The 27,781-nt window shown below is 42.1% G+C and overlaps 1 protein-coding gene across 1 annotated transcript in view; it reads right to left on the reverse strand.

The window, feature by feature from the left end:
- Positions 1-10,209: 10,209 nt before the first annotated feature.
- The window catches only part of srpk3 (SRSF protein kinase 3), a 28,291-nt gene continuing 10,719 nt past the window's right edge, over positions 10,210-27,781 (reverse strand). Inside the window, exons 3-17 of the mRNA XM_047369921.1 lie at positions 20,646-21,625; positions 20,436-20,544; positions 20,270-20,357; positions 20,111-20,198; positions 19,914-20,020; positions 18,840-19,005; positions 18,545-18,570; positions 17,873-17,965; positions 16,090-16,141; positions 12,947-13,165; positions 12,460-12,557; positions 12,262-12,369; positions 11,897-11,966; positions 11,664-11,756; positions 10,210-11,558 (exon numbers count right to left, since the gene is read on the reverse strand). Coding sequence (XP_047225877.1) covers positions 11,374-11,558; positions 11,664-11,756; positions 11,897-11,966; positions 12,262-12,369; positions 12,460-12,557; positions 12,947-13,165; positions 16,090-16,141; positions 17,873-17,965; positions 18,545-18,570; positions 18,840-19,005; positions 19,914-20,020; positions 20,111-20,198; positions 20,270-20,357; positions 20,436-20,544; positions 20,646-21,625 — 2,482 coding nt within the window. The 3' untranslated portion in view covers positions 10,210-11,373. The remainder of the gene's footprint in view (positions 11,559-11,663; positions 11,757-11,896; positions 11,967-12,261; positions 12,370-12,459; positions 12,558-12,946; positions 13,166-16,089; positions 16,142-17,872; positions 17,966-18,544; positions 18,571-18,839; positions 19,006-19,913; positions 20,021-20,110; positions 20,199-20,269; positions 20,358-20,435; positions 20,545-20,645; positions 21,626-27,781) is intronic.

The raw sequence follows: 27,781 nt of genomic DNA on the forward strand, positions 1-27,781 counted from the left end.
ATGTCCCATCTTCATTTCGAAAGTGAAATAACATTTTGCACCTTTTATTTAAACCAGAGAACATTAAAACGACAAAGAAAAACAGCATTGAAGAGATAGAACCACTGCTGCTGGCGGACATTACAAGGTCCTGATCCGTTCTGTCAGGAAAAAACAGACAAAATTCCATAAAACCACTATGAAAATCTTGAGGAAGGATATCCAAAATAATTCAACCAAGTAATACAGTTTATTTTAGTGAGGTTTTTCTACATCTCAAAGCATTACCGGTAGGACAGAACACGGACAGAACCCTAACCCACAAGAAATCAATAGCATAGGTGGATAGCTTAATAGGTACCATACAAAAGAAACCAATAAATTGTTAAATAGATAAAATAAGTGGCTTAATAGAGAGACGGATAGAAAATATTCAATTCAGTTTTATCTATATAGCGCCAATTCACAACACCTTTACAAAGTCAATTCATTCCAGTCATGTAGATTTCAAGTCAAGAACATACATTCCAATTAATCGTAACCATTGAACAGTTCAGTCAGATTCAGTTATTTATTCAAATTGGATAAAAAGTTTTTCTATCTAAGGAAACCCAGCAGATTGCATCCAGTCAGTGACTTGCAGCATTCACTCCTCCTGGAGGTTTGAGAGAACAGAGCAGAGACACAAAGAGAACAAAGAAGCACTGATCCAGGAGTACTTTCTATGGGAAGGAAAAGTAAATGTTAATGGATGTAGCTCCTTTAGTCGTTTCATCTAGAAAGAAAGAACAGATAAACTCTGAGCCAGTTTTCAAGGTTAGAGTCTGAAAGAGAGAACATAGAGTTAGTCACAGTAGAAGCTCAGTCAGTAGCCATGTCTAGGAGAGAGAAAGGGTTAAACACTAAAAGACAGAGCCATGTGGATCATCTGTAGAAGGTGAGCATTAAGTTGTTGCCAGCAGAAGCTTGGATGATTCCCCTCTCCAGAAAGGTGTCACAGCTAAACTCAAAGCCAGGCCAGGTGTAGCTTCTAGGAAGAGAAAAGAGAGAACAAAGTTAAATGTTGAAATAACAGCAAATGATGCAAAATTGGAGAGTAGTGTGAGAATGTAGCGAAGAAGGTGAAAGTGGTCATTATGTCCTCCAGCAGCCTAAGCCTATAGCAACATAACTACAGAGATAGCTCAGGATAAACTAAGCCACTCAAACTATAAGCTTTATCAAAAAGGAAAGTTTTAAGCCTAGCCTTAAAAGTAGACAGGGTGTCTGCCTCACGGACTAAAACTGGGAGCTGGTTCCACAGGAGAGGAGCCTGATAACTAAAGGATCTGCCTCCCATTCTACTTCTAGAGACTCTAGGAACCACCAGTAAACCTGCAGTCTGAGAACAAAGTGCTCTGTTAGGAACATATGGACCAATCAGATCTCTGATGTATGATGGAGCTAGATCATTAAGGGCTTTATATGTGAGGAGGAGAATTTTAAATTCTATTCTGGATTTAACAGGGAACCAATGAAGGGAAGCTAAAATAGGAGAAATATGATCTCTCTTTTTAATTTTCATCAGAACTCTTGCTGCAGCATTTTGAATCAGCTGAAGGCTTTTAACTGCATTTTGTGGACATCCTGATAGTGAAGAATTACAATAGTCCAGCCTTGAAGTAACAAATGCATGGACTAGTTTTTCAGCGTCACTCCTGGACAGGATATTTCTAATTTTGACAATGTTCTGGAGATGAAAGAAGGAAATCCTAGAAACCTGTTTAATATGGGATTTAAATGACATGTCCTGGTCAAAAATAACATCAAGGTTTTTTACTTTATTATCGGAGGTCAATTTAATACCATCCAGGTTAAGTGACTGACTAAGCAGTTTCTTTTTAAAGACTCCGGTCCAAAGACAAGTTTTTATGTCTTCAAGACATGCTTGTAGTCTATCTAACTGGTTGGGCTCATCAGGATTTATGGATAAGTAAAGCTGAGTATCATCAGCGTAACAGTGAAAATTTATCTTATGCTGCCTGATAATTTGACCTATTGGAAGCATATATATAGTAAAGAGAATTGGCCCAAGTACTGAACCCTGTGGTACTCCACAATTAACCCTGGAGTTTAAAGATGATTTATCATTTACATGAACAAACTGGAATCTGTCAGACATATAAGATTTAAACCAGCCTAGCGCTGTTCCCCTGATCCCTACAGCATATTCCAGCCTTTCTAAGAGAATATTATGGTCGACTGGATCAAATGCAGCACTGAGATCTAACAGAACCAGAACAGACACAAGTCCATTATCTGAGGCCATAAGAATATCATTAGTGACTTTCAGCAGAGCTGTTTCAGTGCTATGATGAGCTCTGAAACCTGACTGAAACTCTTCAAACAGGTCATTGCTGTATAAATGTTCACACATTTGATTAGCAACTATTTTCTCAAGAATTTTAGATAAGAATGGAAGATTGGATATAGGTCTGTAATTTATTAAATCATCTCGATCAAGCGAAGGTTTCTTAAGTAAAGGTTTAATTACAGCTAACTTAAAAGCCTGTGGTTCTGATCCATTTACTAAAGATAGATTAATCATATCTAAAATGGGGCTGGTAATCAGAGGGAACACTTCCTTAAATAATTTGGTTGGGATTGGGTCTAACATACAAGTTGAAGATTTAGATGAAGCTAATATTTCTGATAACTCAGGAAGCTTCACAGGATCAAAACAGTCCAAACACAAATCAGGTTCTGCAGTTATTTCCAATGTTGTCTCACTTGCTGAGGATTAAGTAATCATCTTCAGGAGGATGTCAAAGATTTTCTTTTTAATAGAATCAATTTTATTTAAGAAGAATCCCATAAAGTCATGACTGCTAAGAGCTAAGGGAATGGATGACTCAACAGAGCTATGACTCTGTGTAAGTTTAGCAACTGTACTAAAGAGAAACCTAGGATTATTCTTGTTCTCTTCTATTAATGATGAGAAATAAGCTGTTCTAACTTGGTGAAGTATCTTTTTATACAACAGTAGGACAGGGTTATGAGAAAATATTGTTATGTCTTTACACTCAATGCCATATGTCAGCACAAGGTCCAGAGAATGAAGACAAAGGTGGGTAGGTCTGTTAATGTTTTGAGCAAAGCCAATTGAGTCTAAGATAGCATTAAACGCTATATTTAGGCTATCACTTTCAGTGTCAACATGAATGTTAAAACCCCCCACTATAATGACCTTATCTGTATTTAACACATTTAACATAATCCTTGCTGTTTCCTGGTTTCTGTAAGACAAAATAAATCAATTTGATTGTCACAAATCAAGTCATTAACCAACTAAGTCTTTGAAGAGAGAGATCTTATGTTCAATAAGCCACATTTAATTGTTTTATTTTTCGTTTATATCTGAGTTTTATAAATCTTTATGAGATTTTCATGGTTTTCCCCTTTTAGATTATTTTTTAATCTATTTAATTTTGTCTTAATAGAGTAATAGGTGGGTAGCAGTACAGAAGCTGCAGAGAGGAGTATTAATTATAAACGATGAAAGAAATCTGTTAGAGGTCAAACAGCATTCAGTTGTTCAGATACTTCAAGGCTTGCAGTGGTATGAAACTGACAGTTTAATAAAGCTAAAAATGTTCGGACTTCAAACTGTTTCTAATAAGCCTTTTGCAGTCATTGCTTTGCTGCACATCTTCTCTGTACTGCTACGCTAATGATGGAAGCCTCATTCACACTCTTCAGTTTTCATTGAAGTTCTTTCTCAGGCTTGACGCTGGACCGCTTTTGCCCCTCAACTGTTGATGTGTGCTTCTTGTTGGGCTCCTCTCCAGTGGAGGATGGCCATGAGCTGTGTCCTAAGACCAATGCAGCATCTTGCCGGAGGTGGATTCCATGAGGGCTGAGGTGGAGCAGCTTTAGGTACTTTTGGGAGCTCCAGCCCCCAACTCTGCCACCCAGATAGGAGCCTGGGAGTTAGGCTCCTATCTGACCCCTTCCCAAACCACTGGGGTCAAGAAGCTGAGTCCCTGAGTATCGCGGTCAACCACTGCTCTGTCCCCAGATAAGGCACTAAAGTAAAAAGGCCTGCAATCTGAGCACCCAGTGCTGGGTGACTGACAGCTTTTTGTGCCGAGCCAACAACTCATATGCTCATATGACTTGTGTTGGCAATTCCCTTCCTGTGCTCCTGCTGGCCCAGTCCCAGATGCTACAGCCTTTGCAGTTGTTCGTGTGTCACGGTGGGAAGGCGAGCACTGTTAAAGCTCAGGATGTCGCATTGAGTTGTTGATGCTAATGCGCAAGTGTAAAGATCTGTGGGTACTGCTACTTCCTCAGGTGTTGTATGCTATTCCACCAAGCGTGTGATTATGTCCTGAGGGGCTTGCCATAGGGCCATCTGTGCGGCAACAACCTGGGAGACTCTGTGCACGTATCTACCGTCTTAACGTTGGCCACAAGTCCACATTGGATTCAGTGGTCGTTCCTCTGGCTTCTACCTCTTGAGCAGCAGGTGGGGTATCCCATTCTTCGTGACAATGCTGGCATACATCATCCACTTTTACTGCCACTTGCAGTCAGGGAGGAATAAAACTGAACGAAAGTTACATGGTAACTATGGCTCTATGAGTTCCTGGAAGACTGCCAGTCACCCCGAACTTGTCCTCAACGAGAAGATGCCAGAAAACTGGATGTAGCCTCTCTCGTGCTAATTGTAGTAGTGAGGCCCAGGTAGGCTACACATCATGTACCCAACTTTGTTTACATTAAATCTCAGTCTGCACAGAGTGCAAGGAGACAAATTCATTTTGTTTACTGCCACTGCCCGTCATCTAGTAATTCACAGAACCTTAGTTACCACATAACATCTGCTCTCCCCTCCACTGTCGCTGCATGCATGGTCAGTATGAGGGATTGCTGCAGGCCAGTGACTCGATGGGTTTCCTTTGATAGAACACTTTTTACCAACTGGAATAATAAACTGAGCTTGTCTGCATTGCTTCAGGTCAAGGATCAAAGTGCAATGTCTTTAATGAACTTTGAACCTGTCTGTACCACTTGATTGAATTGAGTTTATACATCTTAATAGACAAACTGGATCGGTTGGGTTTAAAAAGGGCCTTGAGATGGCATTCGTTATGAATCGACACGTGACACTGAAAAAATAAATGTTGCATTAAACCACATTTGGTTTAGTTTTTGAAACCTCATGTATTTATTTTGATGAGATTTAATGACTTTTTAAAAACGGTTTAGTTTTTAATCTATTTTGGGTGACCGGAATCAGCAGAAAGGTGTGTAAAACACTCTGCTTCCTCATTGCTTCAGAACTGAAAGACCACAGAACTTCTGTGGTATGTCTATATATGGGTGTGTCTTAAAGCTGTCCGAGTGTTGGACTAGACACAGATCCAAGTGGCAAAGGATCATCAATACCAGGGCCCATATTTACAGAGATCCTTAGTCTCTCAGAAAGCTCCTAACTTAGTCTAAACATTACTCCCAAGGTCTCAGAGCTTCAGAGTGATTCATTTCTCTGCTGAGACTCTGAGCGAAAAGACAACAGAAACGCCTATCTTAGTGAGGTGTGGTTGACCCCGTTGCTAGGTGTGTTGCTGGCTTCTAAGAGCTGTGATTAGTTGTTGCAAAGGAGAAAAAAATATATATATACAGGTCCTTCTCAAAATATTAGCATATTGTGATAAAGTTCATTATTTTCCATAATGTCATGATGAAAATTTAACATTCATATATTTTAGATTCATTGCACACTAACTGAAATATTTCAGGTCTTTTATTGTCTTAATACGGATGATTTTGGCATACAGCTCATGAAAACCCAAAATTCCTATCTCACAAAATTAGCATATCATTAAAAGGGTCTCTAAACGAGCTATGAACCTAATCATCTGAATCAACGAGTTAACTCTAAACACCTGCAAAAGATTCCTGAGGCCTTTAAAACTCCCAGCCTGGTTCATCACTCAAAACCCCAATCATGGGTAAGACTGCCGACCTGACTGCTGTCCAGAAGGCCACTATTGACACCCTCAAGCAAGAGGGTAAGACACAGAAAGACATTTCTGAACGAATAGGCTGTTCCCAGAGTGCTGTATCAAGGCACCTCAGTGGGAAGTCTGTGGGAAGGAAAAAGTGTGGCAGAAAACGCTGCACAACGAGAAGAGGTGACCGGACCCTGAGGAAGATTGTGGAGAAGGGCCGATTCCAGACCTTGGGGGACCTGCAGAAGCAGTGGACTGAGTCTGGAGTAGAAACATCCAGAGCCACCGTGCACAGGCGTGTGCAGGAAATGGGCTACAGGTGCCGCATTCTCCAGACCTGGGCTACAGAGAAGCAGCACTGGACTGTTGCTCAGTGGTCCAAAGTACTTTTTTCGGATGAAAGCAAATTCTGCATGTCATTCAGAAATCAAGGTGCCAGAGTCTGGAGGAAGACTGGGGAGAAGGAAATGCCAAAATGCCAGAAGTCCAGTGTCAAGTACCCACAGTCAGTGATGGTCTGGGGTGCCGTGTCAGCTGCTGGTGTTGGTCCACTGTGTTTTATCAAGGGCAGGGTCAATGCAGCTAGCTATCAGGAGATTTTGGAGCACTTCATGCTTCCATCTGCTGAAATGTTTTATGGAGATGAAGATTTCATTTTTCAGCATGACCTGGCACCTGCTCACAGTGCCAAAACCACTGGTAAATGGTTTACTGACCATGGTATCACTGTGCTCAATTGGCCTGCCAACTCTCCTGACCTGAACCCCATAGAGAATCTGTGGGATATTGTGAAGAGAACGTTGAGAGACTCAAGACCCAACACTCTGGATGAGCTAAAGGCCGCTATCGAAGCATCCTGGGCCTCCATAAGACCTCAGCAGTGCCACAGGCTGATTGCCTCCATGCCACGCCGCATTGAAGCAGTCATTTCTGCAAAAGGATTCCCGACCAAGTATTGAGTGCATAACTGTACATGATTATTTGAAGGTTGACGTTTTTTGTATTAAAAACACTTTTCTTTTATTGGTCGGATGAAATATGCTAATTTTGTGAGATAGGAATTTTGGGTTTTCATGAGCTGTATGCCAAAATCATCCGTATTAAGACAATAAAAGACCTGAAATATTTCAGTTAGTGTGCAATGAATCTAAAATATATGAATGTTAAATTTTCATCATGACATTATGGAAAATAATGAACTTTATCACAATATGCTAATATTTTGAGAAGGACCTGTATATATGCTCCCAGTAATCAATGGAGAGAAATGAACCAATGATAGAATTTAGACTGGATTCAGAAATGTTTAAATCATGACGATGAAACTTAGCAAAATTAAGTTAATTGTCACACAGCATCCATATGTTTAAATGTAGCTTGTTTACATGCCATCATTATTTTGATTTGCTTATTCATCTCCCTACCAGCTCTCCATACTGGTTCATACTGCATCTATTTCAGATTAATTTCATATTATATTAAAGTTTAGCATTTTACTGTGATCTTGAATTCTAGAATTGCGCCACTTAAGGTGGTAGCAAGTTGAAGTAGCTCTGTTACTTTTAATTTTGATTAATTCATTTTAAGAACTCAGTTTCCTCTCCTGGTGGATAAAATAGATTTTTTGGACAATTATCCTCTCTGGTATCAGATGCTGTGCAGCTGAAAGGATTTTTGCTGATACTTTTTAATTTTTTGGACATTTGGCATTATGCTTCACAAAAACAACGGGGTTGTTTTTTACAACTGGGAGCAACTAATTAATATCTCGAAGCTCAAATAATACTTCAACTACAACCCCAAATCCCTGATGAGATGAAAAGGAGGCACCGTGGATGCAGAGCAGGAGCGAAGAGAGAGAATGAGGAAGTTGAAACCATCTCTTCCATTGACTCTGATGGGCAATGTGAGATCGTTGGGAAACAAGTTGGATGAACTCCAAGCCCTACAAAGGACCCAGCCAGAGTACCGGGCATGCAGTATTATGTGTTTTACTGAGACATGGCTGCAGGATCATATTCCTGACTCCAGCGTCTCTCTGACCATACGAGCAGACAGAGATTTAAAGAGGAGCGGCATAACTAAAGGAGGTGGACTTGTGAACAACAGATGGTATCATCCAGAACATGTTACTGTGAAGTGTCATCTCTGCAGTTCAGATATTGAACTGTTAGCAGTAAGTTTTCGTCCATATTATTTATCATTTATTATTTATTTAGAGTTCACCAGTGTTATTTTGGCAACAGTTTACATTCCACCTTTAGCTGTTGCCAACACTGCATGTGATGCCATCAGCTCAGTTGTTGCTAAGCTACAGACACAACATCCCAATGCGTTTGTGGAAATATCTTCACTCTCTGCTACACTTCCAACTTTTCAACAGTTTGTCATCTGCTCTACCAGAGAAAACAAAACGTTGGATTTGTTTTATGCAAATGTCAAGGACTCATACATCTCTACAGCAAGACCTCCTCTAGGCAAATCAGATCACAATCTTGTTTTTCTCTGCTTGAAATATAAACCCCTTGTTCAGAGGCAACTTGTAATAAAGAGAACTGTGAGAAAATGGTCACAGGAAGCTGAAGGAGCTCAGCAAGGTTAATGTGAGACTACAGACTGGGACGCACCGTGCCAGCCACAAGGAGAGGACATTAAGGCCATGACTGAGTGTGTGACTTGATGAATCTTAGGTGTTTGCATATCTTCTATAAGTCTGTTGTGGAAAGTGTGATCTCTTCTCCATCATCTGCTGGGGAAGCAGCATCAGAATCAGCGACTTAAAAAAGCTCAACAAGCTGATAAAAAAGGCTGGCTCTGTTCTGGGGACTCCTCTGGAACCTCTGGAGATCATTGTGTGTGAAAAGGATTCTTCATAAAATGAAGAACATTATGGAGAACCCTGAGCATCCTCTTCATGAGACTGTCCTACAACAACAGAGTGTCTTCAGTCAGAGGCTTCTTCAGATCTGCTGTAAGACGGAGCGCTACAGGAGATCCTTCCTGCCCACAGCCATCAGCATCTACAACGGCTCTTTGAGGAAACCTTCATAATATGAGTTATAACAACGTTTAATTTCCCTTTGGGATTAATAAAGTATTTTTGAATTTTATTGAATCTCCTTGTTTAATGAGGTTTAGTTTGGTAAAACAACCAAAACAAAACGGAGGAAAAAAGGTGGAGAAAAGTGAACAGAGGAGCAGAGCCTGCTGGTGGAGAAGAGAGGAGTGTTAAAGGTAGATTTGGTTCTGGGATCATGGTGGGAACCAACAGACATTCCCAGTAGATCAATGTGTCGTTCCCTCTGCTTTCAGCACCAGCCTGGAATGTGAGCAGTTCTGGTTCCTGCTGCATTCAGAAGTTAGAGAGGAGATAGCAGCACCAGACGGGGAGCGTTGGAGATGACCATTTAGGCTGAGGCTGCTGACATCATCATGAACAATACAGGAGTTTCTTGGACTGTTGGTTACAGTTTGGATATATATATGTATATTTTCGAGTTTTTCCAAATTAATTTTTTAAGCATTTTATAGTCTGTAAATATGTAAATAATTCAGTACTATATTGTTCGTTATTTTGTTCACATTTATTCATGGTTATTAATTATTGTTTCTAGTATTTATTGATCCTTCCTAGTATCATCTTACTAGAGGTTGACCTTTAACCTGTCCTGCTGCTGAAACTATTTCATTTCCTCCTAGAGGGATGATAAAGTTAATCTTTTCTCTATATTAATAATTATATGAATGTTCTAGAAGTTTCTGTTCTCATTGACTCGACTGTTTAGGAGGTGGATCTCTGCACCATGGAGCTGGTAGCGTTTTATTCATTCACTGTTGTTCATTGAAGGAGAAGATCTCTCCTTTCTCTCTGTCTTTCCTCCATCTTCTCTGCTTCAGATACTCTTAGGTTCACTAAAGGTCCTCCTCACTGCTCTGAACATCTCCTCACGTTAGCAGCTCTCTGAAGATGCTTCATGAATAACTTTTATCTAAACCAGGGAAATTCTAAGAAACATTTTAGAATATGAGAAATTTTAAGATTTTTCTTAGAATGATGTCACTAAGAGCTACTTTTAGTCTTAGGGTTCTCTGTGAATACCTGACGTTCAGATCGAGTGTGTGGGCTTCACTCCACCTGTTCATCTGAATCAGTTCCATCGGTGAGAAACATCCGTTGCGACTAGTGATTGGTTGGGTCTCGTCAGCTTAACTCAGTTAAAACAAGCAGAAGAGAAAACCTTTACTCAATTTATTCTCATACACATCCTCTGATGTACCTCAGCTCATGTAGTCCCATTGTGAGTTCAAATAACTGTAGCTGATAAGAAAATGTTTAATTAAAGCACAGAAACATGTTAAATCATGACCAAATCAAAACTGAGTAGCTGCAGAAACCAATCAGATTTGAACTTTTTAGAACCCAGAGAACCCCTCAAAGAGAGGAACATTTCTTCCTGCAGCGGAGCGGGGCTTAGCCATCAGATCCAAACTTCAGGTGAGTTCACACCGTTCAGTTTTATTCCCAATAAACCCACCTGGTGGTTTTGATTCTGACTCACAAAGGTGCACCTGCTCAGGTGAGCTTCATCCATCTTTACTTTAACACAATCACATGTAAAAAAACCTTCCTGACATCATTAGTGTCGCTGCTGCACAGGGGATGGGGCTGTTTCAAGGCACTAATGTCATCAGAACGGGTTAAAGCAGGTGGAAGCTCATCAGAGTGATCAGTGGGCAATAAGCAGGAAGTGACATCAATAAAAATTAACAAATACAATTTTAGCCAAAAGAAACAAGGACAGAGATTTCAGCTGGTCTGTGATTGATCGACTAATCTGATCGATTGATCAACAACCAACAGGAAGATCGACTGGTCGACCGACCAGGTTGATGAAGGACTAATTGATCTATCGACAGATGATCGATCAATGAAGCAACAGAAAAGCCACGTTTGTTTAACTGAGGACTGGCTTCATAAAACAGATCAACTCAATAAACTAATCAGACCTCAGACAGAGAAACATTAGAGAGGAACAGGAAGTCAAGTGGAGAGAGACAGGAAGTCACCTTTAGCAGACACAGGTTTGATGAAATAGGTTGAAACTGCAGCTTTTAGACATAAAGTGGTTTCTGAAATCATCTGTCAGCTCAGATTTGTGAAGGAGTGCACCTTTTCAGGTGATGCATCCGCATTTAATCTGGGACTAATAGTCTGACCCTGTCACTGAGCAATGATCTTGGTGTGTCTGGAGATGGTTGGATCAGCTTCAGAGGGAAGGTGGAGCAGAAATGTTCATCAGTCAACCAATCAGCTGATGTGTCTCCACACTACGTCAGTCATTAAGTCACAGTGAGACAGATGCGCGTGCATGTCTCCATACATGGGCACGATTAATGTTCATGTGTGCAGCCAGGCGTGCTGCAGGCACTGCGCCGCCGTTGCTCGGCGGTCTGGCTCCATTTCCAACATGGTGAGCAGGAAGTCGCTGAACTGTGCCGCCTGATCCAGTGGCCATTCATACTTTTCCAGCAGGACCTCAAAGAGACCCCACGGCTTCAGGTTGGAGATGTGACGCAGCTCACCTGAGACAGGTACACAATTAGAAAAAGCAAATATACCTGATCAGAGTCTGAGCTGCAACAGACAGACTGATTTCATCTGAACAGACATGCAGACAGGTGTCTCACCTCTCCTGTTAAAGTATTCTCTGGAGTACCTGCCAGACAGAGCGAAGGGTAAAGGCATGGGTCCGAGCAGCTCGATGATGTGAGCGATGTGATCTGGAACCAGACAAAGGTTTTACACTGAGCATAGATTAAGAAGGTTCCAGATGAAGTGTAGAAAATTGCAAAATGTGTGTAGAACCAGGCCCGGTTCTTATGGATGCAGAACCTGACCTAGTTCATTGTGGGTGATTTACCTTCATCTCTGGTATAGTCTTCTCCTGAATGGGGCTCGAACAGATAGTCTCCAGTGGCCAGCTCAAATGCCTGAAAGAAAACAAAACACCAGTGAGTCCGGAGATCATCTGTTCCCAGTCGGAACCAAGTTGTGGTTCCACTTTGGAACCTACAACATATCTGCATGTTCCAGTTGTATTTCTCTGGGGTTTGACCTCCTAATATGTGAAGGAACCTCTCCTACGTTGTGGGTCTAGAAGTTGCCACTCAGATGTTCCTCCAGCTTCAGAACATTAACTGATCAGCAACAAAACCTTCGAAATGTATGGGTGTCAGCATCATTTTGTGTGTGTGTGTACGTGTGTGTGTGTACGTGTGTGTGTACCATGCAAGCGGTGCTCCAAATGTCTGCCGGCGGCCCATACTCTGCTCCGATCAGAACCTCCAGAGCTCGGTACTGCCTCGTCTGGATGTCCTCTGTGAAGTGTTTGTGCTGGAATAGAACCACACAAACAGGCAGTGAGAAAGCCATCCGATTGGTCAGACATGAAGATGAGTTGTAAAAGAGATGAAGACATCTCACCACCCAGCAAGCGTTTCCCAGATCAGCGATCTTCACTCGGAGCCGGTTGGCATTCCGAGAATCCAGAGGGTTGAGCACGAAGTCCGAGGAGCTGAACCCTGCAGACAAAAGAAGAACGTCACAGTTATTGGTCTGACACTCAATCAGTTGTCTGTCCACATCCTGATGTGTGTCAACATCATCACCGGTTCTGATACCGTCATGACACTGACTGCACCATACAACAGACTCAGAACATCTGACCTGTTCCCTGCTGTGGGTCACATTTCAACCTCCACCTCACCAGGCAGCTGTTCATGAAACAATAACTGACAGACTGAGAGCTGATTGGCTTTTAATTCCCGACTTACACTAACTTTGTTAATAATTGCCTTTGTTACAATACTTTTTTAGAACGTTTGGAGCAAATTAACGTATTTCCAACGGTATTCCCAGCAACTTCAAACAGGCAACGTGCCCCAAGCCACACGATTCCATGTTTTCTCACCATCTCGTCCACTTGAGTATCCCGACTGAGTGGAAAGGGCCGACTCAGATGTTGCTGACATCACTGAGCTGGAGAACCCTGATAGGCCAGAGGCAGGGCTGGAGAACCGTCCGGGGGCATGGTCATTATACCTGTCATCCAACCAGGAACTGCTGGACTCTGGGCTGGCTTTGTTATTGGCTGTGGAGTAGAAAATGTTGCCGTTGATGACCACAGAGCCTGAGAAAGAGGAAACATTTCTGCTTTGATTTAGTTACTGTAAATTTATACAAAATAAGAGAACATTAATGTTTCCATGGATCCCAACATTTAGGAGAAGGATATTCTCTCTGCCTGTCTTTAGGGATGAGAGTCACCACAATTTACGAGACAATACAATTCACGATAAGACAATTAATAAGCAGTGGTAAGAAACGTGGCTATGATCATCATTGTTGGGGATTTGAACATTTATAGTGACATTTAAGGTGATAGCCCAAATGCAGCCTTTTTTATGCTACCTCGCCCAAAACATTCACAGACCTACTCACTCTGGGCTTCATGATATTGTGAACTAATAACAGTATTTCCTCGTAACCCTGTCCTGGCTCACCATTTTTAATAACCACTGAGTTTGATCTAACCAGGTACTCTGCTTCTGATAGAAATATTTGCCTCTTTGCCACTGGTACCAACTCAGAGCAGTTCGCCACGGTTCGACACGCTTTATTGGCTTTTCCATTAGTAATGGTTACGTGGAACTGTTACTATTTTTAGTACCTGCTTGTAAATGGTAAATGGCCTACACTTGTACGCTTTATCAAGTCTGAGGACTCCAAAGCGCTTTACACTACAGTCAGTCACACATATTCATACACACACCGACAGTGTTAGGCTTCATTGTAACTACAGCTGCCCTGGGACAGACTGACAGAAGCTTGGCTGTAGTTCCAAGTTGAACTGGAAACGCAACACCAGAGGACTGTTGGATAACTCGTTGGGTAAAGGTGGTGTCACCAGTCACAGTATACACATTGTGATAACTAACTAATATCTTCAACTGTGAAATTGTTTTTACGCTGGGCTTATTGTGTGGATTAAAGCAAGCTAGCATTGGATAGCGTTAGCTTATTCTCACACGTCCTCTAGTTCATATCCTTTCGTTTGACACTGCTCCTCAGAACCTTCTCTGGTTCTCTTCTTTCACTCAGAGTCTGACAGCAGCCATAAACAGAGCAGCAGTCTAGGCTGTTTTGTTTGTCTCTAAATTGCATCATTTTGGACCGTGGGCCACCTTCTACTAACGTTCCCGTCCCCATTGACATGGTACTCAATTGAAAATGAAATTCAAACTGTGTTAAACTGACCCGACCCAAGTAGATTAGGTACTAATGGAACAGGGCCATCTCATTATAGTAGATCTTTAACAGGCAATGGTATCACAAAATCTTTCTAAAATTCTTTATTTGAAGGATAGTTGAACCTTACATAGCTAGATCAGAGGGAACACTTCCTTAAATAATCTGGTTGGGATTGGGTCTAACATACAAGTTGAAGGTTTAGATGAAGCTAATATTTCTGATAACTCAGGAAGCTCCACATGATCAGAACAGTCCAAACACAGATCAGGTTCTGCAGTTATTTCCAATGTTGTCTCACTTGCTGAGGATGAAGTAATCATCTTCAGGAGGATGTCAAAGATTTTATTTTTAATAGAATCAATTTTATTTAAGAAGAATCCCATAAAGTCATGACTGCTGAGAGCTAAGGGAATGGATGGCTCAACAGAGCTATGACTCTGTGTAAGTTTAGCAACTGTACTAAAGAGAAACCTAGGATTATTCTTGTTCTCTTCTATTAATGATGAGAAATAAGCTGTTCTAGCTTGGTGAAGTGTCTTTTTATACAACAGTAGGCTATTTTTCCAGATTAAGTAGGAATCCTCTAGGTGTTTAGAGCGCCATTTTCTCCCCAGTTTGGTGCTTTAAAGTACGCAGCCCTAAATTAAACCAGGGAGCCAGTTGCCTAGGAATAATGACCTTCTTTTCAATGGGGCTGCATGTCTAATGCACCAGGAAGTGAGGAAGTAACACTATGAACAAGAGAATGAATTTGTGAAGGGACAGAAATTAAATTACTGCCCTCCTATCCAAACTATACAAATGTATCCAAAAATGCAAAAGGAACAATTCATTTTATTTAAAAGCCAAATGCAAAAAGAAATGTCAGAGAGTGATTGGCATCAAATGTGCAAAACACAATCCAGCTCTACCAGCTCTAGAAGCTGGAGAGAATTTGGATGGAAAATGTAGTTTGTTATTTTATTACACCTAATATTAAAGGCAAACAAACTTAAGCTGACCAACACTGTTGGAGGGAATGTGGTCACACAAATCACCTGCATGTCTTCAGGTCATGTGATAAATGAAAGCAAATTAGATCGGATGCTGTTCGGTTAATTGATTGGCTTCTTCTGTGTAAAGTCCCAAGGGACCCACAGGTTCTATACTCTGGTCGGATCCCAGAAGGCATGCTTACAAAAGAGGACATATACTTTTTTAAAATAATGCAGGTGGCTACGAAGAAAGACATCACAAGGAACTGGTTGACAAAGGATCCTCCAGAGGTAAAACAAAGGATAGAGGTAATGGAGAGGATTTATAAAATGGAGAGACTGACTTTCCTTCTTCAACTTAAAGGGAACGCCAAGAGTTCTCAAAAATGCTAGAATAACCAAGCAGTTACACCTGGATCAGGGCTTCAACCTTTTATTGTTTCTGTTCTGACTCATTAAACCTCCAGTCACTCGCTCACACTGAGCCAGGTTCTGGTTCTGCTGGAGGATTTTTCTATTAAACAGGAATGTTCTCTCCACTCTTCATGCAGGATCAGTGTAAGGGATTGCTGCAAAGTCAGTGACTGAATGTGTCATGTGACTAAAGTGTTATCTTTAACCAAAGAACAAAGATGTAAATCTGTCCCAAAAATAAAACAACAAACTTTGACCCTGTTCATCTGGGTAACAGTAATTAAACCTGGAAAACCCACCCACTGACCTAACAATATCACCTGTTAGAATTAGTCTGATCTAAACGATTAATGTTCAGAAAGTCCAAAAGTCCAATAGTGAGTTTTTACTCTGTGTGTATTTGAAGATCACTCACAGGTCGATTCTGCATCATCAGGCTGCTGCAAACCCTCCTCTTCATCCATCCTCTGAAAACAAGAAGAAGAACTCTTCTGGCTGGCTGCTCTATACATCACTGTACTATCACTGGAAGCATGTATTTATTGTTACTCTAGTATGTACAGGTCCTTCTCAAAATATTAGCATATTGTGATAAAGTTCATTATTTTCCATAATGTCATGATGAAAATTTAACATTCATATATTTTAGATTCATTGCACACTAACTGAAATATTTCAGGTCTTTTATTGTCTTAATACGGATGATTTTGGCATACAGCTCATGAAAACCCAAAATTCCTATCTCACAAAATTAGCATATTTCATCTGACCAATAAAAGAAAAGTGTTTTTAATACAAAAAACGTCAACCTTCAAATAATCATGTACAGTTATGCACTCAATACTTGGTCGGGAATCCTTTTGCAGAAATGACTGCTTCAATGCGGCGTGGCATGGAGGCAATCAGCCTGTGGCACTGCTGAGGTCTTATGGAGGCCCAGGATGCTTCGATAGCGGCCTTTAGCTCATCCAGAGTGTTGGGTCTTGAGTCTCTCAACGTTCTCTTCACAATATCCCACAGATTCTCTATGGGGTTCAGGTCAGGAGAGTTGGCAGGCCAATTGAGCACAGTGATACCATGGTCAGTAAACCATTTACCAGTGGTTTTGGCACTGTGAGCAGGTGCCAGGTCGTGCTGAAAAATGCAATCTTCATCTCCATAAAGCTTTTCAGCAGATGGAAGCATGAAGTGCTCCAAAATCTCCTGATAGCTAGCTGCATTGACCCTGCCCTTGATAAAACACAGTGGACCAACACCAGCAGCTGACACGACACCCCAGACCATCACTGACTGTGGGTACTTGACACTGGACTTCTGGCATTTTGGCATTTCCTTCTCCCCAGTCTTCCTCCAGACTCTGGCACCTTGATTTCCGAATGGCATGCAGAATTTGCTTTCATCCAAAAAAAGTACTTTGGACCACTGAGCAACAGTCCAGTGCTGCTTCTCTGTAGCCCAGGTCAGGCGCTTCTGCCGCTGTTTCTGGTTCAAAAGTGGCTTGACCTGGGGAATGCGGCACCTGTAGCCCATTTCCTGCACACGCCTGTGCACGGTGGCTCTGGATGTTTCTACTCCAGACTCAGTCCACTGCTTCCGCAGGTCCCCCAAGGTCTGGAATCGGCCCTTCTCTACAATCTTCCTCAGGGTCCGGTCACCTCTTCTCGTTGTGCAGCGTTTTCTGCCACACTTTTTCCTTCCCACAGACTTCCCACTGAGGTGACTTGATACAGCACTCTGGGAACAGCCTATTCATTCAGAAATGTCTTTCTGTGTCTTACCCTCTTGCTTGAGGGTGTCAATAGTGGCCTTCTGGACAGCAGTCAGGTCGGCAGTCTTACCCATGATTGGGGTTTTGAGTGATGAACCAGGCTGGGAGTTTTAAAGGCCTCAGGAATCTTTTGCAGGTGTTTAGAGTTAACTCGTTGATTCAGATGATTAGGTTCATAGCTCGTTTAGAGACCCTTTTAATGATATGCTAATTTTGTGAGATAGGAATTTTGGGTTTTCATGAGCTGTATGCCAAAATCATCCGTATTAAGACAATAAAAGACCTGAAATATTTCAGTTAGTGTGCAATGAATCTAAAATATATGAATGTTAAATTTTCATCATGACATTATGGAAAATAATAAACTTTATCACAATATGCTAATTTTTTGAGAAGGACCTGTATGTACTAGTAGGTATGACAGTTGTACCTGTATATCCACAAGCCTTTCCTCTAAGAGCTTCTGTTGACGCTTTGCTTTTCTTTTCAACTTTTTCTTCTTGTTTTTCGACAACTTCCCCATCTACACACACACACACACACACACACACACACACACCAGGTAAACAATAGTTCACATGTGACATCAATTGGGTGAACCTACATTTTTTGAACACATGGTGGCGCTGTAGCTCATGTCTTTGGAATAAACTGACAAAAGGTTTGTTTATTCAAGCAGAATCACATCAGGAGACATTGAAGCTCAATATAGTTGGAACAAACAGATTTAGTATTTCATAGGAACACGTTAATTACTTTCTGCCTCAGAAAGTGCAAGTGTTCAGGGGGCGGGGTTAAAACTGTGCATAAAAAGATGGGCGTGGTCATGTAGCATCTGGGACTTCAGATGAAGTCTCTGAAAGTGTAATTTCTCTTACTGCCACTAGGTGCTGCTAATATGGTTGATTGCTTGGAAATGAAAAGTTGTGTGATGTCACGGCGGCTACGCCTCTTTTTAAAATACAGTTTCTAACACGTTCCAAACCTTTGACTGGGATTGAAACCAGTGACATCATACAAGTATGTCACTGGCAAATTTGGCATTTTGTCTTTGTGAAATGACCAATTAGAACACAGCAGACATTACAACCTGGGCACTTACCTCTTCTTCCCTGGGAGCCGTGCTAACTAGAGACACACAGATGGAAGGAAAACATCAGGGAGAAAAAATGGAAACAGAAAGAAGAAACAGTTCAGTTAGAAAAAGCAGACGAAGGAAAGACTGGAAACCACAGCTCTCAGTAACAGGAAGCCAGTTCAACCAGAATCCACAGATCCGAGTTACAGTGGAAAGCACAGATCCCAGTAATCATGCTGACAGACTAGCTTGGAGTAGTTCTGGTATTTTCTTCTGAAATCTAAAACACACCTCCAGCACCTACTGACCAATCCCACACCTGATGATCCTGAAGGGGGCGGGGCTCCAGCTCTCTGCCAGATGGTGGCCTCAGCCGCCAATCTTCTGATGTAAACGTCGTCACAAACCAGTAGGATGTTCTCCGGCTTGATGTCCGTATGAATGATCTTGCACTTCGTGTGAAGGTAGTCAAGTCCCTGCAGCACCTGGAGGCACACAACCGAGTACGGATCAGAACCACTGAGTAGCAGCAGGTCAATCAGCCTGGGATTGTTGTCATACAAGAATTTAAAACCTGATACTAAGAGAATTACTCGATACCGTTTTTGAGACTGTGGAACCTGTTTTAAAAGCATGGGGTTCTGAAGAATAGAGAAAGGGTTGTCTGGGAGACCGAGAGCTACTGTGTTGTAAGAAATGCATGGACTATTGTCCTGTTTTAAGAGAACACCTTTTATTTTAGTTAGTTGTCTCATCTGACAGAAACTGGATTTCACCACTGAACTGATCTGCCTGTCAAGATTAAAATCACTGGGCTTTTTCACCCCGGCGCTAGTGACAGTAGGTTTTATGTACTGACCCAAAGGACCCAGCTATACAGAAGATGACCCACTGGGAACCCCCGGACTAAAGACCAAAACCTTTGTCTTTCTGTCAATGAAATCACGAAAGTTAAAAGTCATCCAGGCTCCTTCTTCTTCTGATTTCTTTTAGCATCTTTAACAGCTGCCTGATAACGACGTCAGCAGTCTTTTCAACATTGAAATGACACTTGAAGGTTATCCTCCTTCCACTTTCTTTCTGCTTCCTGACACTCGTGTCTACCTATACGAGTCATTTCATACAGCTGATTCAGACGTGGCTTTAGCAACCTCTAACATGCAAAAGTACTTGTTGCTGTCACACCGTGCAAGCTCGGTATCATAAAATCTCTACTGTAACCTGTGTCACTGCACTGCTTGATATTAGGCAGTGAGAGACATGATTTTTATCTTACAGATGACAAGTCCCTGTGAGTCAACAAGTCAGAATCTGTCCCACAGCTGAATGACTCTGAGCCACTAAGGAACTGTATACAAGTCAGTAAGTCTCAGAATATTTTTGATGGTGTTACCTGTCGGATGATGGTCTTGACACAGACCAGAGGAAGTCCCATATAGTTTGATTTAATGATCCATTTTAATAACTGATGACCCAATACCTCCAGAACCATGCAGACATCTTGGAGAGGCTGAGGAAACTACTGAGACAGGTAGACATACATATGGAGACAGCCATAGGGACCGAATGAAAGCTCATGATAAAGGATACGAACTCCATTGATTCCAGAGATCTTGAAGTCATCGATGAGCTGGACGATGGTTTCTCTGTACGGGTCAGAGGGGTCACTGTCCCTCACCTGGATAGAGACAGGTTACCTAAACACACCTGTAAATATTGGTGGTAGAGTTCAGGACATGAGACACTCACACATCGGAGCAGTTTGATTTCATCCAGAGCCGTCTCAGTATAATGAGGAGCACTCTTGACCACCTTCATGGCCACAAAACGCTTCTTCCTAAAGAAAACACACATTCAGACTCTGAAACAATTCAATCTGTGGAAACATGTATTTTAAACATGATGCACTGCTTACTGCAGGTCCCAGCAGAGCCACACTGTAGAAAAGTGTCCCCAGCCCAGTTTCCTGACCACATGGTACCGCCCGTTGAACAGGTCACCGATCTTTACTGGATAGTAACCACCTGTATGATTCAGAGAAATCAAGGTGAAGCAAATACATTTTGTGTAGAGATAAGGACATGATCAGATGCCAGTAATGATCCCGAGGTTCTTATCAACTCACCTTTACAATAATCTGAAGAGTCTTCCTGCTCTTCATCATCAGAGCCAAGCAACTGAGCAGGAGGCGGGGTTAATTCTAAAGGAGGTGGGCTCTGATCTGGAGGGGGCATAGTCAACTGTGATGTGGCAGAGGACGTCATGGAAGCAAAGCTGAATGGAGACTCCAAAGAGCAGAGAAGAGAAGCAGAGGAGGAGCACAAAGGGTGGGAAGAGACACTGGAAGTGAAAGTTACTGAGGTCAGGAGAAAGGGGTCTGAGTGGGCGGTGCTTAACGCAACAGTAGGAGGAGCTTCGACAGGGTTAGTTGCAAATAATGCTATAGATTCAGAGATAATGCTGTGAGGTGAGGTTGGAGCTGCTTGGAAGAACTCAGTTAGACCATGTGCAGTTGCATTGGGAAAGGCATTCTCGGTTATGTTGTTAACATTTGGTGGTGATTTGCTGAGACTTTGGTTAAGACTTTCTAATGTGGCAGGAGGTGATTGGTTGGGACACAGGCAGTTGCTGAGAGTAATTTCAGGGGCCATTATAGTTTCTACAGAGGCATTATTGATGTCTGGAGTGGGTGGTGTCTGGTTTAGGGTCTGGGGACACAATGGCTGGGTTATCTGGTGGGGGCTCGGGGGAAGCTGTGGTTGGGTGATCATGTTTGGAGTCTGGGAACTAAGTGACTCTGCTGACTCCTGAGGACGTTGGGAACAAGCTGAATGAGGTGACTTAGTTGTCTGGTGGTGGCTCTGGGTGTTATGGTTTGGAATCTGGAAACTAAGGGACTGCTGGGGACCTTGGAGGAAAGGTACTGGACTTTGGATGGGTATCTTGGGGGGTAATGTGCTCGGCTGTGGTAGACCTTCTGGACCTTCCCTTTCGGCTGTGTTTTTAGGACTTTCTGAGGGAAGCCGGTCTTTGTGGGGGTCATTCTGCAGTGGTATTTGGAGGGGACTACCATCAGTCATCAGAGAATCAGAGACCTCTTCAGGCCTGAAACAGAAATAAAGGGTGGAAAATAATTTCAGATTGCAACCTTAGGGAGAGAAACCCACTTTGATTCAGTTTATTCACAGAAAACCATTTTGTATCAAAGCGTGCTTCTGGCTTTAATCATCACTGTGTTTGTATTTTTGCAAGAAGTATCTACAATGTCCTTCTCAAAATATTATCATATTGTGATAAAGTTAATTATTTTCCATAATGTCATGATGAAAATTTAACATTCATATATTTTAGATTCATTGCACACTAACTGAAATATTTCAGGTCTTTTATTGTCTTAATACGGATGATTGTGGCATACAGCTCATGAAAACCCAAAATTCCTATCTCACAAAATTAGCATATTTCATCTGACCAATAAAAGAAAAGTGTTTTTAATACAAAAAACGTCAACCTTCAAATAATCATGTACAGTTATGCACTCAATACTTGGTCGGGAATCCTTTGGCAGAAATGACTGCTTCAATGCGGCGTGGCATGGAGGCAATCAGCATGTGGCACTGCTGAGGTCTTATGGAGGCCCAGGATGCTTCGATAGCGGCCTTTAGCTCATCCAGAGTGTTGGGTCTTGAGTCTCTCAACGTTCTCTTCACAATATCCCACAGATTCTCTATGGGGTTCAGGTCAGGAGAGTTGGCAGGCCAATTGAGCACAGTGATACCATGGTCAGTAAACCATTTACCAGTGGTTTTGGCACTGTGAGCAGGTGCCAGGTCGTGCTGAAAAATGAAATCTTCATCTCCATAAAGCTTTTCAGCAGATGGAAGCATGAAGTGCTCCAAAATCTCCTGATAGCTAGCTGCATTGACCCTGCCCTTGATAAAACACAGTGGACCAACACCAGCAGCTGACACGGCACCCCAGACCATCACTGACTGTGGGTACTTGACACTGGACTTCTGGCATTTTGGCATTTCCTTCTCCCCAGTCTTCCTCCAGACTCTGGCACCTTGATTTCTGAATGACATGCAGAATTTGCTTTCATCTGAAAAAAGTACTTTGGACCACTGAGCAACAGTCCAGTGCTGCTTCTCTGTAGCCCAGGTCTGGGGAATGCGGCACCTGTAGCCCATTTCCTGCACACGCCTGTGCACGGTGGCTCTGGATGTTTCTACTCCAGACTCAGTCCACTGCTTCCGCAGGTCCCCCAAGATCTGGAATCGGCCCTTCTCCACAATCTTCCTCAGGGTCCGGTCACCTCTTCTCGTTGTGCAGCGTTTTCTGCCACACTTTTTCCTTCCCACAGACTTCCCACTGAGGTGCCTTGATACAGCATTCTGGGAACAGCCTATTCGTTCAGAAATTTCTTTCTGTGTCTTACCCTCTTGCTTGAGGGTGTCAATAGTGGCCTTCTGGACAGCAGTCAGGTCGGCAGTCTTACCCATGATTGGGGTTTTGAGTGATGAACCAGGCTGGGAGTTTTAAAGGCCTCAGGAATCTTTTGCAGGTGTTTAGAGTTAACTCGTTGATTCAGATGATTAGGTTCATAGCTCGTTTAGAGACCCTTTTAATGATATGCTAATTTTGTGAGATAGGAATTTTGGGTTTTCATGAGCTGTATGCCAAAATCATCCGTATTAAGACAATAAAAGACCTGAAATATTTCAGTTAGTGTGCAATGAATCTAAAATATATGAATGTTAAATTTTCATCATGACATTATGGAAAATAATGAACTTTATCACAATATGCTAATATTTTGAGAAGGACCTGTATATGTGTCTCATTCAGCCTCCGGGATTAATTCACAGTGTTTTAGGTTTGTCTGTGCTCTCAGCTTTTGTTACCACTAAAATAAGTGTGCACATTTCCTTGCTCTAACATACTATGCCTTCAACAGACTGCCCCTTGCGTCATTACTGCGTCCCAATGACATGCGCACTGCTGCCCCGGTGGGCAGTTCGCAGAGGGACCGGTAAGAGTGAGATGGCATGCTTACGCATAACTACTGTTGGTCTTCGAGCCGGAGTTACACGAGCTGAGCTATGGTCACATCCAGACATTTCTACGTTGGGCAGCCACCCTTGAATCCCCGTCCCAGCAGAGTGCGACGCATTCCTCAACATCTGACTTAGAGCTCAGCTACCCATCTACTCATTCACAGCCATCCACAGTAACATCAGTATTACCACTGCAGCCAAATTACATAATACCGTCAAGTCCAGATAGATGGTCCACTTCATCTGTACCTGCTTATCAGTCGGCTGAGACTGCTAAGAACTGAACGCAGCGTCTAGAGGCATATTGGCAGGCTAGGAGCTAACACATGATAGACCTGGAAATGGAGATGATTAACGTCATTCTAACTTCTTATCCAAGGAGTGACTTTGCCTGGTCTAATTATCCCTATAACTATGTTAAAGAACAGCCTTAGTTCAGCAGCCTCCCTCAGTTGGAAAGAATCAGCCATTCACTACCACCAAACCTCATGCCAATAGTAGGGACAGCTCCATTTCTTCCTGGAAGAGTCTCAGCTCTGCCTACAGAGACTTCAGCACCAGGGACAGCTCAATTTCTCCTGGTAGGAGATGAGTCCCAGCTCAACCCACAGAGCCTGAGGATCACTGGCCTCCACCTCCTACTATATATTTAGCTACATAAGCTCTACTATCACCTCTGCATGACCCTACACCTCAAGGTGTATCCACACAGGCTGTAGTTGATCCCACCTACACAACCTACAGCTCTCACAGGTACCCTCATATACATATGTGGAGATATACCCTGCATTTAGAACTGCATATTAATATTCTTACCTGCAGTTTCTTGTATTGTAATTGCTCATTGTTCAGTTTTAGTGCTCTATTGCAGCATTACTGCTGATATCATACATCCTAATTCTGTTTATTTTGTTCTCTTGTAGCAAAACCGCACACCTACATATTCATACAAAATCCTCCAGATATACCTGGCCGACGCCAACTGTACTGTGCCTTTACTATGGAGTTAATTAGAAAGACTTTCTGAAACCTCTGGATCCCGCTGCAGTCTTTCTGACCGAAGACTTGGGCCAGACAGGTGTAGACCCAGCATACATATAACAATATTCAATAATATATAATAAAATCCCCAGAGGAAAAAAAATCTTTAGGTACTACAGAGCTACTGATAGATTCTCTGCAGAGAGGAAAATTAGGTTTACAGTGTTTCACTCTAAGTGACTTACTCAGCAAGTTTCAGCTTTCTAGATTATTTTGGTATTTTTTCCACTACAAAGAAATCAAGTCAAAATCAAATCAAATCAAGGAAAAAAAGAGAAACATGGTTTTATTTTTTAAGTTGGCAATTTGGATAGAGTTCTTCTGGACATGGAAAAAATAAATATCTTCACATACAAGGAAAAGTTACTGTTTAATTTAAGTCCAGGTGAAACAGACATCCTGTTCAGACACATCAAACAATAATTATCATAACTCTGTTTTACTTTTATTTCAGTTGAAAGGATTTCTTTTTCATATGTTACTTGAAATAATGTCCTTTCTGGTGTTTCTGAAACATTCTAAACATTCCCATTCCAGCTGAGAACCAAATGGCTTTTCTAAATCCAGAACTAGAATTTATGTTTTTTTATAGTTAAGCCAGTATAAATACAACTCCTGAGCAAGTTCAACATACTTAGAGCTTCTTTAGGAGATCTAGTGTAACTAACTCAGAGTGGGGGAACAACTCTAGCTGTCAAGCCAAGATTGGACTGGATGTTTACACAGTAATGGAACATCAACATCCCAGCTGAATCCTTGAAAGATGAGTGGGTGTGCCACTCCATTAAATGACTTAGCTTCAGGTAACTCATGATGAGTTAAAAGAGGAACTGTTTGTGGATGTTGAGCATGACAAAAACAGAGAGGTGGAGAAAGAGGAAGATTCGAACATCTCTTCTACAGGTCCTTCTCAAAATATTAGCATATTGTGATAAAGTTCATTATTTTCCATAATGTCATGATGAAAATGTAACATTCATATATTTTAGATTCATTGCACACTAACTGAAATATTTCAGGTCTTTTATTGTCTTAATACGGATGATTTTGGCATACAGCTCATGAAAACCCAAAATTCCTATCTCACAAAATTAGCATATCATTAAAAGGGTCTCTAAACGAGCTATGAACCTAATCATCTGAATCAACGAGTTAACTCTAAACACCTGCAAAAGATTCCTGAGGCCTTTAAAACTCCCAGCCTGGTTCATCACTCAAAACCCCAATCATGGGTAAGACTGCCGACCTGACTGCTGTCCAGAAGGCCACTATTGACACCCTCAAGCAAGAGGGTAAGACACAGAAAGACATTTCTGAACGAATAGGCTGTTCCCAGAGTGCTGTATCAAGGCACCTCAGTGGGAACTCTGTGGGAAGGAAAAAGTGTGGCAGAAAACGCTGCACAACGAGAAGAGGTGACCGGACCCTGAGGAAGATTGTGGAGAAGGGCCGATTCCAGACCTTGGGGGACCTGCGGAAGCAGTGGACTGAGTCTGGAGTAGAAACATCCAGAGCCACCGTGCACAGGCGTGTGCAGGAAATGGGCTACAGGTGCCGCATTCCCCAGGTCAAGCCACTTTTGAACCAGAAACAGCGGCAGAAGCGCCTGACCTGGGCTACAGAGAAGCAGCACTGGACTGTTGCTCAGTGGTCCAAAGTACTTTTTTCAGATGAAAGCAAATTCTGCACGTCATTCGGAAATCAAGGTGCCAGAGTCTGGAGGAAGACTGGGGAGAAGGAAATGCCAAAATGCCAGAAGTCCAGTGTCAAGTACCCACAGTCAGTGATGGTCTGGGGTGCCGTGTCAGCTGCTGGTGTTGGTCCACTGTGTTTTATCAAGGGCAGGGTCAATGCAGCTAGCTATCAGGAGATTTTGGAGCACTTCATGCTTCCATCTGCTGAAAAGCTTTATGGAGATGAAGATTTCATTTTTCAGCACGACCTGGCACCTGCTCACAGTGCCAAAACCACTGGTAAATGGTTTACTGACCATGGTATCACTGTGCTCAATTGGCCTGCCAACTCTCCTGACCTGAACCCCATAGAGAATCTGTGGGATATTGTGAAGAGAATGTTGAGAGACTCAAGACCCAACACTCTGGATGAGCTAAAGGCCGCTATCGAAGCATCCTGGGCCTCCATAAGACCTCAGCAGTGCCACAGGCTGATTGCCTCCATGCCACGCCGCATTGAAGCAGTCATTTCTGCAAAAGGATTCCCGACCAAGTATTGAGTGCATAACTGTACATGATTATTTGAAGGTTGACGTTTTTTGTATTAAAAACACTTTTCTTTTATTGGTCGGATGAAATATGCTAATTTTGTGAGATAGGAATTTTGGGTTTTCATGAGCTGTATGCCAAAATCATCCGTATTAAGACAATAAAAGACCTGAAATATTTCAGTTAGTGTGCAATGAATCTAAAATATATGAAAGTTAAATTTTCATCATTACATTATGGAAAATAATGAACTTTATCACAATATGCTAATATTTTGAGAAGGACCTGTATAATGAGGAATGTGGGATCTGAAGCGCTGACAAGGACCAGGCCAAAGTATCAAGAATACAGTATTATGCATTTCACCAAGACATGTCCCGAGGAGCATATCCCAGATCCCAACGTCTCTCTGCCCAGCTTCCTGACCATATGAATAGACCAAGATTTTTGACAGAGAAGTAAACGTAAAGGAGTTAGAATAGCAGTGCTTGTTAACAACAGATGGTGCAATATCATGGATGTGGCCCAGATTAGACTGTCAGCTATAGGTTCTCATCCATATTATCTACCATGGAAGTTTACCTGTGTTATCGAAGTAGCAGTGAACATCTCTCCATCAGCTGTTCCAAACTCTGCATGACATCATTGAGTTTAATTCTTGCCTACTACAGACAACACCCTAATGCATTTGTAATACTTGGAGATTTTAACAACACCTATCTCTCTTTTATACCTTTAATGTTTCAACAGCTTGTCAAATGCTCTACCAGAGAAAGTTAAACAGATTTGTTTTTTCCAAACCTCAGAGGTACATACAGCCCCTCTGTGAGGCCTGCTCCTGGCAAGACTGTAATTTGATATTTCGCTCCTCTATGTATGAACCCTTTCTTTATTGGCAATCTGTAACCAAAAGAACAGTGACAAGGTTGTCACAGCTAGCT

Source organism: Girardinichthys multiradiatus, chromosome 1 (assembly GCF_021462225.1).
Source record: "Girardinichthys multiradiatus isolate DD_20200921_A chromosome 1, DD_fGirMul_XY1, whole genome shotgun sequence".
Lineage (NCBI taxonomy): Eukaryota > Metazoa > Chordata > Actinopteri > Cyprinodontiformes > Goodeidae > Girardinichthys > Girardinichthys multiradiatus.